The 15,397-nt window shown below is 40.6% G+C and overlaps 1 protein-coding gene across 11 annotated transcripts in view; it reads left to right on the top strand.

The window, feature by feature from the left end:
• LOC413968 (dystrophin, isoforms A/C/F/G/H) overlaps positions 1-15,397 on the top strand; it is a 413,776-nt gene that overhangs the window by 319,563 nt on the left and 78,816 nt on the right. For all 11 annotated transcript variants that reach the window (XM_026446499.1, XM_026446488.1, XM_026446500.1 and 8 more), the window contains one exon: positions 1,332-1,504. In XM_026446499.1, coding sequence (XP_026302284.1) covers positions 1,332-1,504 — 173 coding nt within the window. The remainder of the gene's footprint in view (positions 1-1,331; positions 1,505-15,397) is intronic.

Below are 15,397 nucleotides of genomic sequence, written 5' to 3' on the forward strand. Positions count from 1 at the left end.
GAGCGCGTGTGACGTGATACGTTGAAATCCTTCCTTTTTTTTTTTTTTTTTTCAAATTCTTCCGTCAACAAATCTTCAAAAAAGCGATGCAATTTTTTTTTTTCTCCTTTAGAGAAGAAATGCACGTTCGTATATAAATGAAGGTGAATCTAAATTCCAAAACAGGTATATCTCCCCGCTTGGCCGTAAATACCAATATACGCGTGGTATCCATAAATAAATTTCCATAGAAGGGGCTTTACTCCTAAATCACGATTTCATCTGCATCGAATGTACAATCCACAGAGCAAGAACAGGAAACACAGAGAACGCAAGAGAAGTTTGGGATCCGCTTAAGGGGAACAATGTTTTCGCCTCGTGTGTACAAACGCCGATTTCTACGCTAAACTTTCACCCTTTGGCGAGGAGGAGGGAAAGGGATCGCGAACGAACGTTTCTTCTTCAAAAATCGAATCGCGGTACACCGCGATTTATTCTCATTCTCCGCCGTCGCGCGTCAACCTCCCTTCCCCCTTTGCACAACGTGAGAACGCGGCATAAATCACTTTCGGCCAAAACGTTGGCCGCAATTCACGTCATCGCGATGACGGAACACCGCGTCAACCAACATCCTTCCCTTTCACCCCCACACTTTTCTCGCAGACAGACTGTGTGCACACACTTTTTTATTCACCGGCGAGAGAAAATCCGAGGGAAATATCGCGCGCAAATTCTTGAAATTTCCCATCCCCACCCCTGTGACGTTTCCTCGTGACGTGGATAAGTTTCGTTCCAGGTATATTTAATAATATGCGTTTCGTATAATAACAGGATTCGCGAGAAATACGTGTTGAATGAAATTTAAATCGATAAAGCGTCGGTATAAACTCGCATCGATCTGTTGTATTTTTTATTACAACAACGTTCATTCTTCCTGATATTCTTCTTTCCGTTATAAAGTCACGATTTTTATTCTCTCTCTCTTTCTCTCCCTCCTTCGAATCCATAGTTGGTTTCACAGTGTCTATTTGAGGTTTCAGATAACATATTCCATCGTGCAATTCTGCACAGTTTTGATTAGTTTTGTAACGCGTCAATCGGTATTTTTTTTTTATTCCCTATCGAACGCTAGGCAAATTGGAAAGTTGTGGAGGGGAAATATTTCGATCTGAGAGAGAGAATCGTTGTCCCGTAAATTCAGATTTATTTATTATATCGGATTTAAATGGAATTGTGTTGTAATGGGAAGCATAAGAATTTTAATTCAAAGTTGAATGGCATTTTTTCACAATAAAAATTCGTATCGTTCCGAACGTTTCATTAACAAGAGTACTACGTTTTTCTCGTTACAGGACCTACAATCGGAAATCGAGACGCACCGAGACGTGTACACGTCGTTGAACGGCACGGGAAGGAAGCTGTTGAGCTCTTTGGCGAGCCAGGATGACGCGGTTATGCTGCAACGACGACTGGACGAGATGAACCAGCGATGGCATCACTTGAAAGCGAAAAGCATGGCGATAAGGTGAGCGACGAAATTCTTCTCTTCTTCCACACATTCTTTCCCTTTCCCATTTTTCGATCCAATTAGCGTTCGAGCAACGATGTGTCAGGTTGAAATAGCCTGGTTTTTCGGTAACCAGGTGTTCTTCTTCACGAGACAGATGTTCCATTTTCTCCTGTAGTTGTGGAGAATCCAAGGAACGAATGAAAGAATGAATTATATTACTCGGGGATGGAAGTTGAATCACGACGGTCAAGGGTTGAGTTATTGTGTAGTGGACGAGGGAAAGTGAAAGAGACGAGGAAAGAAAAAAGTAGAAAAAATTGTGGACAGAAAAAAGATTTAGAGAAAATAGAAAAAATATATATATGTATCGCGTTAAAATGACGCGTTGTAAAAGAGAGAATAGAATATATAACAAATGGTGAATGATGTAAGAGAAGAGGATATGAAAAAGAAATATAATAAGTTGAAGATGGACGAAATATAGAAAAAGAGAAAAGGACGATTTTGATTTTAAGATATCACGTAATTCCAACGAACGACTTCCGGCTATTAGACTCGCGAATTGTATCCACTTCGTAATTTTCTTTAATAGGATCAACGTTTACATAGTTTGTTACGTAAGTTTTTTTTCTTTAACCACTCACGAAGTAAATTCAAAGGAGGTTCGCGTATTAAATTTATCCAATTATCTCGTTATTTTTATCCCTCCTTTTTTTTCTCGGTCTCTCAAACGGACGGCACACAAAGTTTGAAACTCAAATTCCATTTTCGATCGATCTGTTAATCGATCGCGTATTAATCGAAAAACGCATTAAACGCAATGTTCGCAGATCGTTCTCGCGGCAACGAGGGAGGAGATCGTTTCATGGGAGAATCGTCGGGGTTGATGAAAACGTTAGTTCGACTTCGAAACGCGAAATATTCGAAATTTCCAAATGGAACGATGCGTTTCCAGTTTCGCGCGGCGCAACAATGCAAAAGATAACCATCGAAAATACCATGGACGAAATCCTCGGCGAATGCCTTAATATCTTTCGATATTTTTTTTTTTTAAACGAAGCTTGACATTTAAACATTTTACCATTCAGAGTGGACAAAGGTGGTATAGATATACAGAAGAAAGCAATATAAACGAAAGGAAAGACAACGCATACGGTGTGTGTATACAATATATATGCTTTCGAAATTCGCGATTAATTTCAAAACCGCGATTAACGCGTTGTCAGGGATGACAGGGAGGGGAAGATCTTACAAAGAAAAAAAAAAAAAAAGAAAAAGAAAGGAAAAAGGAGAGAAAAAAAAAAAATATTCGTAAATCCGGGGAACAACGAAGCGAGAATTATTCTCGTGACAACATCGCCGGAACAATGGCTTTTGACGCGCGAACAATTCCAAAGATTTCCAAAGCCCCCGGAGTCCGGGTCAGCGGCCGTGCACACGCAGTAGGTTAACTATGAAGCCGGAAATTCTCCGAGCGCCATTCTCCTTTGATAACGTAGCAGTTATGCGTCGCGGTAATACGTAAGCAGAAATTGTACCGTGGAAAGTGCGCGCCCCACCCTTAACAGGGGAGAGGGAGATCTTTTGACGTTCGAAGCGATTTACTTGATCCCTATATATATATATGTGTGTATAATCCCCGCAGGATTTTCCTGTGAAACTTTGTAGGAATAGGGAGAGAGAGAGAGAGAGAGAGAGAGAGAGAGGAGTTTGATACCCGCGTAAACACGGAAATTTGGGCAACGTGATATCGAGGGGGGTTATTAAATTTAATTATTGATTATTGAGTAAGAAATATGGATGGGTAGTTGGGATAGGTTGGATTTTTTATTTATTCGTTATTTCTTTTTAATGAACTTCAATTTTTCTTTCTAAGATACTAATGATCTTTTCGCGTTTCTTCTTACCCCTAAAGGAAAATTGATTTTCGTTGCCTCGATACTAATGACCACCCTGTTCGCTCTAAAATATGTAAGTTTTCTTTTTTTCGAAGGACAGTGATTTTTAATCTTAATTAAACGTGAACGTTTTTCTCGACGAATTTTTTTTTTTTTACCGAGTGCTAATCTTGTGATTAACCTAAATTTTTTTTTACCGTTTTCTTTGTACCGTTTTAATTATGGCACAGTTACTTCTTTAATCATTAAAAAGTGAGGCGAAAAAATATTCGAACCTTAATATTTCGTCGGGGGTTAAATACTCTCTCTCTCTCACTCCGCTTCTTCTGTGTTTACCACCCGTGTTCCGCGCCTATTTCTCGACGCGAAAGGGGGGAGGAAAATCGAGAACGTTCGCTAGTTTGTGAAATTCGTGGGTGAAAAATTACCGGCCGCTGTTGTTTTTTTTTTTTTTCCCCCTTTCTTTTTCTTTCTCTTTTTTCTGCCCCCCTCTTCTTTTTTTCCTTTTCTAACGTTGAAAAACTCCATTCATCTTTCAATTCTCGGGGAAAAGATGAAAAGAGACCGTTGCTAGTTCTTTGAAATTCGTCGATGAAAAATTACCACGGTGACCTGAAACGCGTAACTAGGAAAAGGGGGGGAGAGAGAGAAAGAGAGAAAGAGACAAAGCGTGGCGAAGAAAATTCTAAAGTCAATGTCCATTTATTATTCCCCCGTTTCGCTTAATCAATTCCCCATTTTTATATGGCCAACAATAGCCGCGCGGAGGAGGGCGAGGAAGGAAGAGGAGGAAAAAAGGAAAGAAGAAAGAAAAAATGAATTGCGACCCGAATCTTGCGGATAACTACACACCCCGTTAGTCGTTTTACATCGACCAGTCTATTATAAATCCTTGGTTGGAGAATTTTCCTCGGCAAGAAAGTTGGCTGAGAAATCTTCTACGAGTTTGGTTGTAGAAGGAGTTGGCCTAGACAGAGGCAGCCTTTTCGATCGCCATTCAACGGATCGTGCACGCTCACGGATTACGTACATACGCCGTCTCTCCCCATATTGAAATCCTTATCCGTGGAAATTGCGAATCCTTGTTTCCGTCCTGTGTGCCTCGCATACGATACGACGCCACGCCACGCACGAGTTGCCATCGCGATTTTCTTTCGCGCCAACGTGTAATACAAAAAGATTTACGCGATTACGCGTATATATATATATATATATTTTTCTCCTATTTTTCTCCTCGTCTCGAGGAAAATTCTATGGGAATTTGGGCGACGCGAGCGCGCGTAATCGGATTCCTTGCCGCGAGGAACTCGATGACGCTGTTCATACCATACTCCTCCAACTTGCCAACTTGCCATCCACCATCGGCCGGACAAACTATGCGAATTCGGTGACGTAATTTTCGACGAAATATTCGACGCGAGTTTAACTGAACCGTTTTTTAACCACGAGGAAATTTCAAGTTTCCCTTGATTTTTCAAACAAATATCTATGCGTTACGTGTCTTCAATCTCTCGTCTCGTCTCGGCCGTTTTAATAAAAAGATCTCTCTGGTGCTTGACGAGTGGTTAAACAAGAAGGAGTTGATTTTCGTCGCATTCCTTTGGCGATGATGCGAACGAGGCTCGGAACGAGAGACTCGCGTCGGGCTTGCAAGCGTTTCTACTTTATTAGAAAAGGAAAAAGAAAGAAATAACCGAGAGTTGTTTATCGAGATATCATCCAGGATTGTGTACACTCGGTTGATATTAGAGTCTGGTTTAATATCTGGACGAATTGCTTCTACCGCCGCAAACGTTTCACTTTCGAATGAATGTGTTGCGGAAGTTTTGATATCCGTTTTCTCGAATATCCGAAATGAGATGAGCACGAGATGAAGTTTAACGAAGCGTTAGAATGTGAAACGATTATTTAAATATTCATCCAATTGTCCAGTTAATTTTGGCCCATGAAAAGATGCTTCGATAAATAATGGAAGAAGAGGAATACATGATAGAGTTTATCGAATTTTTTTTCTCGAAACAAGGAACGAGGAGAAAGAAATAGCAAACTATCTCTCTTTCTCTCTCTCTCCCTCCATTGAAGAGGATTAATTTCAATCCGAGGATGGTCAAAGTATCCGCGCAAAGGAATCTGGAATCGTTCCACTCGATTCACGAAGGAATGACTCGAAGCAGTAGAGCGGAGTCAGCACCGGTGGTTAACCGGGATAGAGTCGAGCAATCAGTCTCCATTAATTAGTCCGATCTCGCGGATTGCTTGATTATCGGGACAAGGGTGTAGTATGGATAGGATGCAACGAATGCTAAATCCTCTTTTCCCTCGATTTTCTGAATCCCTCTTTTTTTCTCGATTTTCCCTTCGAATCGAGCGCCATATTTATCGGCGGGAACCGAATCTTCTTCCAAACTCCACGCGAATCGAACTATTGGTACGATTTCAACGGATGCCAGCCCGCAATCAGACCGCAAATACCGCTGGAAATGCTGATCCCGATAATTCGACCGACGATCGTTTCTGGCACCGGTCTCAACGGGGTCGAGGGAACACCGATACCGTTGATATGTTATATCAGCCGGCGAAAGTTTAAAGAATAAAAATGGAAGGAGTCGTATCGAGGATCGCCTTTTTGCAATTGAATGTCGCTCTGGATACATCTGTGAAGGTTCATCTATATATAATATTTTTCGTATCTTTCTGATTAATCTGTGAAACGTTTTTATTAGGAATTGTTGCGTTCGAGATAATTCTTGGAAAGAAAAAAGCGAGGAAATTTGTATTCGTATCGCTCTTCGATCCTCGTCGAATCTTATATGTTTTTTTTTTGTTTTTTGAAGATGCAACAATGAAATTTAGAGAGCGAAAAGGAATTTTTTGCCTTGGACGAATCGTTGTCAATTCATTTTTCAACGGCAAGTATGATGGATATTATTTCTCTCGGATTATTTCTTCAATTTCTCTTTTCTTTGTTACGTGAAACAGGATTCGAGGTTGAGGCGAAGTTTGATAAAATTTGACGGGGGAGGAAAAGTCGTAAATGAAAAACGATGGTTCGATCTACATTTAAAGAACGAATCCGGTTTAATTTCACCGGCAACAGCTTTCGCTTGCAAGCGTCGTAACCTTTTTGTTCCGCGTGCAACAGCTGGCTGCCGCTGTTGTTTGCCGTACGAATTACACAATCCTTTTCCTCTCTCGAGCGAGCGAAACTCGAGTGTTTCGAGAAGGTTTGCGAAGATTCAGCCAAGTGAAAGGGAAGGTAAATTCGAGGTAAACTACGTTGTTGCGAGCAAACAAAGAATCGATGGTTAAAATCTTTTCTTCTCCCCATTGGACTACTCGTCGATCAAATTCCTCTTATATCGTCATATATAATATTTTCGATTCCAAAGAACGCGTGATTGAAAATTCTTAGCATTGATTCTCCGATTTATTATTCGAAACTTGATTAAATTTTTTAAGGAAATTCTTTCGCCATTGAAATTTCTATCTATTTTACACATAAATGAAATTTAAATTTTTGTTAAAATTAAACTCGTAAAAATAACTTTTGAATAAATTACAATATTAATTTTTCAAAGATATTCCTAATAATCGTGAATCTCGTTAACGCATATTCTCTTTAAATAGATCGAATTTAAAGTCGAGATACAATAAAAATTTCACGAAGAATTCGTATATCAGACCGAAATCGAATCGTCTTACGAGTAAAAAATAAACAAGCTCTCCCTTTCTCTCCTCCCCCTTTTCCCCAATCGATCGAACACGCAGGATACAAATTTTCCTATCGAGTCATCCCCCGAACGATTCCAATTTTCGTGTACAAATTCTCGACCGGCGCGGAACGAGGAAGCCGATTGTTTTTTTTGTTTTTTTCCCCCCAAACGTGGCGATTCGAATGGGTCGAAAAAAAAAGGGAAGATAAAAAGAGAGAGAGAGAAAGAGAGAGAGATTGGACGACCCCGGATGTTGAACAAGTCCGAAAGGCCCGACTGCCGGATGCAGCTCCTGCCCTTTTCACGTGCGTGCCACGGTAACTAATTGCCGCCGATATTGATTTTACCCGCCACCGGTATCTTGTTTGCGCGAAATCCCTCCCCTCCCCGGTCCGAAGCAACGAAAAGTCGCCGATTTTTATCTCGGCCACGCTTCCCTCGTTATAAATCTCTGTCCTTTATCCGAGGTGGATCGTCGAGAGGCGAGGGGAGAATGAAGTTTCTGCGATTTTTATGTGACGCGGAGGTTTATATATATATATATTTATATATATGTGTGTGTGTGTGTGTTGATACAGGAGTGGGTATAATTTATTTGGACGACGACGGGGGACGGGCATCGGTCTCGTTCTTTCATTCTGTCCGTGTCTCGATTGTAGAAAAAAAGAGGAGGAAGAAGAAGAAAGGAAAAGAAATTGTGATAAAACAGGAGGGGAAAGAATGAAGGGAAAACAGTTGTGACAAGTTGTTGATATTAAATGAAACAATGGTCAAAATGATTGTTCTCTTTTGAAGAGGAAGAGGAAACATATCGTCCTTTCTTTAGCGAGCAAAATAACTTTAATCGGTGATAAATCAATGGAATTCTAAATATTACACGAATAAGAATGAAATCGTAGGAAACTTCCTTTAATCTGAATCAAAAAGGAAGGATTTCCTCAAACGCTCCAATCACGAATAAACAAGCTTCGATCACATCTTACGACAATTCCAAAATATTACGCGTTATTAATTTACGAAGCGAGCCCTTTCTGGAGAATAAAATATCGTCACGTACGAGCGAAAAATGGAACAAACGAGTTGCCAGCTCGCCAAAAAAGCGAAGAATAGAGAAAAATCAAAGAGAAGGATGCGGAAAAGGATTGCTTCCGCAAACGGGAACGCGATGAAACGTTGGCAGCAGCAGATGCGCGATGTTGTTATTCGAGAGCATGACTCGGGAGGAATAATTACGGATACTGGATAAGAGAGAGAGAGAGAGAGGGAGGGAGGATTCTCCAGGCGCGAGCTCGTCGCCATTACTCGCGATTAGCGCACTCGCGCGTTCACGTATGCAGCTGCAGAGCAGCGCGCACGGTCGTCGAATCATCGAAACTGGAAAACGCGAGAACATCGTCGCGGAGCTCGTTGCATTTATGCCATGGCTGTGACCCATGGAAAAGACTTCAAAGACCGTGCCGCGTTCCCTGAATTTCCTTCAACGCCGTCCAACGGTTTCCACCACACTCTCGTTGCTCGAGAATTGTTCTCGCTTGAAAACGTCGCAACTTTTCCGGAAGCTCCGCCTTCGGAAACGATCGTTCGAGGCTTCGTTACGGGACGGTTGTTCCACCTCTGCCTTCGAAATATCGCCTCTTTGCGCCTCTCCTTCGCGAACGAGGAGTAATCGCGCAAGAGGAGAGGAATTTGAAGGGTGGAGTAACGCGTGGATAAAGATTTATGGATCTTTTCGTTGAATCGATTCAAAACCGATTAAGATTCCGTATTCAGCAACAAGAATTTCGTAAAAAAAAAAAGAAATTACAATTTGGCTATCGAATATCGAGAGACTTGTTGACTTGCAAGCAGCATTAAAGGATTTTGATTTTAAAAGCGCTCCCCTTGGATAAAGATTTATAAATCTTTTCGTTGAATCGATTTAAAACCGACTAAGATTCCGTATCAGCAACAAGAATTTCATAAAAAAAAAAGGAAATTACAGTTTGCTATCAAATATCGAGAGACTTGTTGACTTGCAGGCAGCATTAAAGGATTTTGATTTTAAAAGCGCTCCCCTTGGATAAAGATTTATAGATCTTTTCGTTGAATCGATTTAAAACCGACTAAGATTCCGTATCAGCAACAAGAATTTCATAAAAAAAAAAAGGAAATTACAGTTTGCTATCAAATATCGAGAGACTTGTTGACTTGCAGGCAGCATTAAAGGATTTTGATTTTAAAAGCGCTCCCCTTGGATAAAGATTTATAGATCTTTTCGTTGAATCGATTTAAAACTGATTAAGATTCCGTATTAGCAACAAGAATTTCGTTAAAAAAAAGGAAGAAGAAATTACAGTTTCAATTTGGCTATCGAATATCGAGAGACTTGTTGACTTGCAGGCAGCATTTTGATTTTAAAAGGACTCCCTTTGAGGAAGCGATCTTTTTCGAAACTTGGTCGTTAGTTACGAAACAGCCGATCCGTTATTTAAGTTGCCTCCAAGTCGCATTCTTCTCGAACAATGAACGAAATAGAAGTTTGAAGAGAGGGAGAGAAAACATAGAGTCGGATATAAGATCTTTACATTTTCCTTTGACGTGCGCAAACCGTGGATGGATATGGTTTTGAAAATGAACGGCACAAAGGACAACGAGGTACAATAACACGAGATAGGAAATCTGCTTAAAAAGGAAACTGTAAAATTGCAGAGCAAATTATAAATATTCGCATGGAACGTTCGTACGTACGTAGAAATATTGTTTCTCCGTTTATATAAGAGGACAATAGACGCAATCGTGATTTACGTCTATCGCGCATTGTACCGTGCACGAGATATATATATATATAAAGAACAAAAGTATTTCGAGAAAAAGGATTGCCTCGTCGAATTATTAAATCGCTAGAACAACGACGAATGGATATTAGTTTTAAAAAAAGAAAAAGCTGGATCAAAAAGGAGCACATTGAATTGTCGGCACGATAGCGATTCTGGGGTTAAAAAATAGCTAGTAATAGTAGAAGGGTCGCGATAGTTGATTCGTCGCGCGCGCCAAGCGAACCGGAAATGACAGGTAGATAATCGCGGATCGTGATGAATCGTGAGGCCAAGGCCCTTATCAGCCGACCTGTACACCGTCGTCCTTTTCGCCAACACACCGGAACTCTGTCACGTACACTCTCTTCCGCCACCGGAACCGCTGGATCCTGTCTCTCTCTCCCTCTTTCTCTCCCTTTCTCTCTCTCTCTGTCTGTCTCTGCTAACTTCGAATCCAGTCAAATCGAAGTTATTTTTACGTGACGTCGTGGCAAAAGCGCGTGGGAACGTTGTGGATATCGAGTGACCAGCAGGGAATTTGTCGGAGGAAGATGAGAAAATATTTTCCTGCCGATGCGATGTGTTCATCTTTAAAGAAAATTACGATGATTGGAGGTGGTGGTTAATGTTATTTGACGTTAGCAAGTTTCTCAAGGCCCGAGGGGTTGGCTTGGAGTTTGAGGAAGACGAGTTTGAATGAAGATCTGATTGGGAAAAGGAAAATGGAAAGTTGTTTAGAATCTTTCACATCTCGCGAAGAAAAATAATTTGATAATTGAATTTGAGAAATTCGAGCGAAGATTATTCCGGATTAAAAGAGATATATAAAAGAGAATTCTCCAATTGACGAAAATTCAAAAGTTCATCGTATTATTATCTGGGATTAGGAACGAGGAGGAAGAAGGAAACGTTATATCGTGTTCGTTCGCCAAACACGAGCTTCTGATCAAACACTGGAATCTCGTATACACGTTTTACCCAATCCCTCGAAATGGAATATATAAAATATTTTCGCGGTTCTAACAACGAAATCAAACTGTCGCTCGCCCCGAAGCTTCTTTCCTTCCTTCCTTCCTTCCTTTCGGTTTCGCAGCAGTCGTAACTCATTACCGGTACACACGTAGAGAAAACCGTTACACGCGTTTCCAGCGGGTATATCGGATGCTGCGATAGCTTAAAGTATGATAAGGTGTGGCTTAGCGTTAATCTCCGGAAGAGCTGTCGGTTTTCCCGCGCCTTCCGCCTGCCCCCGCAACATGCACCTTCCTTCCTCGCCCTCCAAACCGTATCCACGATGTCTATATTCCCGGGCATTACGTACCGTTCAAGCCAGATGCGACCCGACCGGTTTACTTAGCCGTCGTTCTTCCGTGTCCTTGCCGCCATAGTTGGACCAGGATGAGCTCTCCTCCATTCCACTCGCGGAGGAGGGTGGAGGAATCGATACGAATTTATGTGGCCGGTCGTTAAACGGGGATGATGTGCAAGCGTATCATCTTATCCTCTCGATGGATATAGATTATTAGTTTGAGCTTTTACGATAATTAAAAACTACACATTTGTTTTTTTTTTCTTTTTGGAATTTAAGAATCGATATATTTTTAATAAATATTTCTAGATATTCTTATTAAGGTCATTTGAAATTAGGGTTGTATTTATATAGGTATTCTTTAGTTATTTTTATTTTTTTTTATCTCGAATTATTTTTTAGCTCGCCGTGATATTTATCCACGAATTTCCGAGAGATTAATAATTGAATGATACGTCCACGAAGTAATTAGAATTCTCGTTTACTCAACTTCTAAATCTTGCCGCGTTTACATTAATCGGTTTGAAAGGGAGATCTCGGCTCCGTCGATTTATTTCGTATTGGAGGAGAGGCGTTTTCTTAATAAATCTCGTCCTAAATATCGATATCGATTTAAAGCACTCGTTATTCCAAACAGAAGTGCAACTCGCCGCCAATAGCGGGGGTAGGGTTGGCGTTTAATCGAACTGGCCGGCCCGAGTCATTCAGGGGAAAAGCGTTTCGCAGTTGAAACCCGGCGGTAAGCGTTTAATCTGCATAGATTAATTTGATCTGTAATCAAATCTGACCGCCGATGAATTGGGACGGCGGATCTCTTTTGGAACCGACGTCGATTTCGAATTATCGGTATACCCGTTTAATAGTAACGATAGTAGTTGGTCGAAATTATATTTGTTACGTGGATTATCATTTCGAATTATACGAGATAACGTGTGTATAATTTCTAAACAACACGCGTGGCCGAACGTTTCTTTGAACTCGCGAAATCTTTCGATAGTGGTTTGAATTAAATTCCCGATAAATTGAACGGAAAATTAACTTTCCAACCGAACCGAATTTTATCACATCTCTGAGTATTTATGCGAAAAATGGAATTTTTGAAAAAAGGAAAAAACGATCGTGGAAATAATCGTGAATTCGTTCGAACGACAATTTCTCGAACTTTGTGAATAAATTCGAATCGAAGGATCGATCAACACGATAATTTAACGATATTTAGAGAATCGTAATCGAACGTGATGCGATAATTTAACGATATTTAGAGAATCGTAATCGAAGCGGCCTGCTAAGAGATTCGACCATTCAACTTTTCCACATAAACGCGTGGAGGGAAAAAGTCAAAGAGAGCCCCGCTCAAAGTGAAATCCCAGAAACGAGGTTTTCGCGAAAGAACAAAAGGGTGGAGGGAAGGAGGGGCCATCTGGGGAGACGATAGAGGAAATGGCGGTTCGAGGGTGTATCGCGACGGAGGATCCGTAAGGAGGAGAAATCCCTTCGGATCTCGGCCTTGTTTCCTGGACGAGAGCGTTTGGTCTCTCGAAAGCACGTCCCTCGAGACGTTAAAGGCGTTATCTCGGGATATTTTTCGCGCGAAAGAAGAATCTGATATCGAAATCTGTCCGAGGAGACGACGGTGGTGGCTGGTTCCATCCCTTAAGAAAAGGGATGCGCGCGCGCGAGTTGGGTTTGAAAAGGGAGGGAGAGGGAGGGGGGGCAAGAGGCGCTCGCTCGCGCTTGATAAAAAATGAAAGAATGACTCTGTGCCCGGAGGTGAGGTCTCGATGCCTCAAAGGGAGATCTGAAATGAGTTTCTCTCGGAACAAAGGATTCCGTTCGCGTCATCGAGGCCAGAGCAACGTTCGGTTACTGGGTCGTCGTCGCGATCTTGCGATTTTAATTCAATATTCAAAACGGTCGGTGAAAGGAGGAAAAAAGGGGGGAAAAAAGCAACTCCCTCTCTCCCTCTTTTCTTTGCTGAGCGTTGAGTTCATCTTCTTCTTCTTTCTCTTCTTCTTTTTCTTTTCTACAACAAGCTTCGAAAGACGGAAACTGAGACCGTGATTGAATCTCGTGCGGATGCATTGTCGTGCGTGCATCAATGTGTGATACGGAAATGGAATTCTTCTTCTTCTTCTTCCTTTTTTTCCTTTTTCATTTTAATTTTTCAAGACGGTGTCTCGTTCTTTATAACTGGTCTTGCGAATGTCTTATGCGTGCAGTTCTTACGTTAACGAGTCAGTTGTGTCTGATTGCGAAATAATTTTATGAAAAAATGTGCAGAATTATATATGGAATAGTTTTTTCTTTTTATAATATCGAGATACTTCAGAGAGAATCAATTGTTAACAATTGCGTTTCATCGTCCCTTTCTAACGAAATTTAGATTCGATTAAATTGGTCGAAGCATCTCAAACGAGTTCTCTCTTTTAACAAATAATTTTACCAGCTTCCAGAAATTCTATTCTTCTAAAAAATAGAAACACAACGCACGATGAAACGCGCGCGATATTTCTGATTAAAACCAGATAATAAATTAGATCTACTGTTGGCAATATTTTTACGACATCGGCAATTCGAAATATATTGGCACAGCAGAAGGAGGAGGCAATTTTGATCGATATAGGAATTCAATAATTAATTTTTCAACCGGCGAGCAAATAAGCCGGATTTAAACCCGTCCAGACGGTGAATCTTCATTACAGTAACCTGTAATAGGATTCCGCGTGACCGATAAACCGTTCCATCAAAATTAATCGGTTCGATTACCGAATTAACCATTCGTTCTATACTGTAGGGGGGAAAAAATGGAGGGGAAGAAATAAGGATAAAACGGTGATCAGAGAGAGAGAGGAGCCCGCGGTCTGGCCGCATTAATCGTCCGATTAAACGACTTCCAATAAATTAGTCAGATTATAAATACAGCGGGAGCGCGTCGACGTAAAGCGCACGCGGTCCACGCGATCGATTATCGATTGATACATATATATATATATATATATATATCGCGTCGATTCGAATCAACGTGGCTGGAATCACGATTGTGATCACGAAAATACCGAATTACCGGTGGTGTCCGGGTTTAAAGGACATAAGTAAACATGGATATTTGCGTTCTCATTAGAAAAGTCGGTACAGTATCATCCCCTCTCTCTCTCTCTCTCCACCCTCGCCCGTAACTTTGACGCGATCGATATGATCACAGGCTGCCGCGAATTTCGGCTTAACCGACGCGGGGGAGGGACGCACTTGAAGGCGAAATATCGATTCGTTACGTGCACGTTAATGAGATAGGGCATTGACGATCAATCGTGGAAGCACGTGTTGACTTTAGATTTGCTTTGCTTCCGGATATTTGCCCTTTGCACAAAGCGAATCGTTGCTTAATCTTATCTTTTATTGGTGAAATTCACGGGGCATGATCCAAGAATATTGGACGTAGGTTTTTTTAAAAATGTAAATGTTGTGGTTCGATGGTTCTGTCGTATTTAGATAGGTTTGGATAGGCCTTCGTCATTTTTTGCAATTTGTATCATTTGTTATTGTATCTATGTTGATTTTTAGAGATAGCTAGAAGCAATAATCCTCGTAAATTCCTCGAATTCCTCGATCTGATAATAACGTTGCTCGTAGATGATTGAAACGATTGTTGAATAAAAAGCTGTTGAAAAAGAAGGGTTTTCGTTTATGCTGATGAGAATATGCGAGAAAGATAATATTGATGGGAATCGTACATTATTTCAACAACAATGGGCCGAGAAAATTTAGATGCTTGTGGTCCTATAGTTTCCAGATGAAATGAATCGAAAGCTTATTGAATTACGTGGAACGTATAACCAATATCTGGATCAACTGCACTGTGCTAATTCTATATTGATTTTAACTGCTACGAACAAAATTATTATATATATCGTTTGATTTGTGATAACAGCCGATAAATATTTTTCACGATTAATACAACAAAGAAATAAATTGAGACACCTTTTTTTTTTAACGAGAACTATATTTTTCATTTATTACACGAGAGATTAATAAAGCCCTTTTATTTTTAAATACTTTGAGTTTGAAAAATTCGAAAATTGTAAGCCGATTTTTTAAAATCGTGTCGTGTCGTTGTATTTTTAATAATTCAAAATTATTCGGCAAATATATCGAATGAAAAACCCATGATGGGAAAAGGATACAAATAAATTTTT

This window comes from Apis mellifera, linkage group LG1, assembly GCF_003254395.2.
Source record: "Apis mellifera strain DH4 linkage group LG1, Amel_HAv3.1, whole genome shotgun sequence".
Taxonomy (NCBI): domain Eukaryota; kingdom Metazoa; phylum Arthropoda; class Insecta; order Hymenoptera; family Apidae; genus Apis; species Apis mellifera.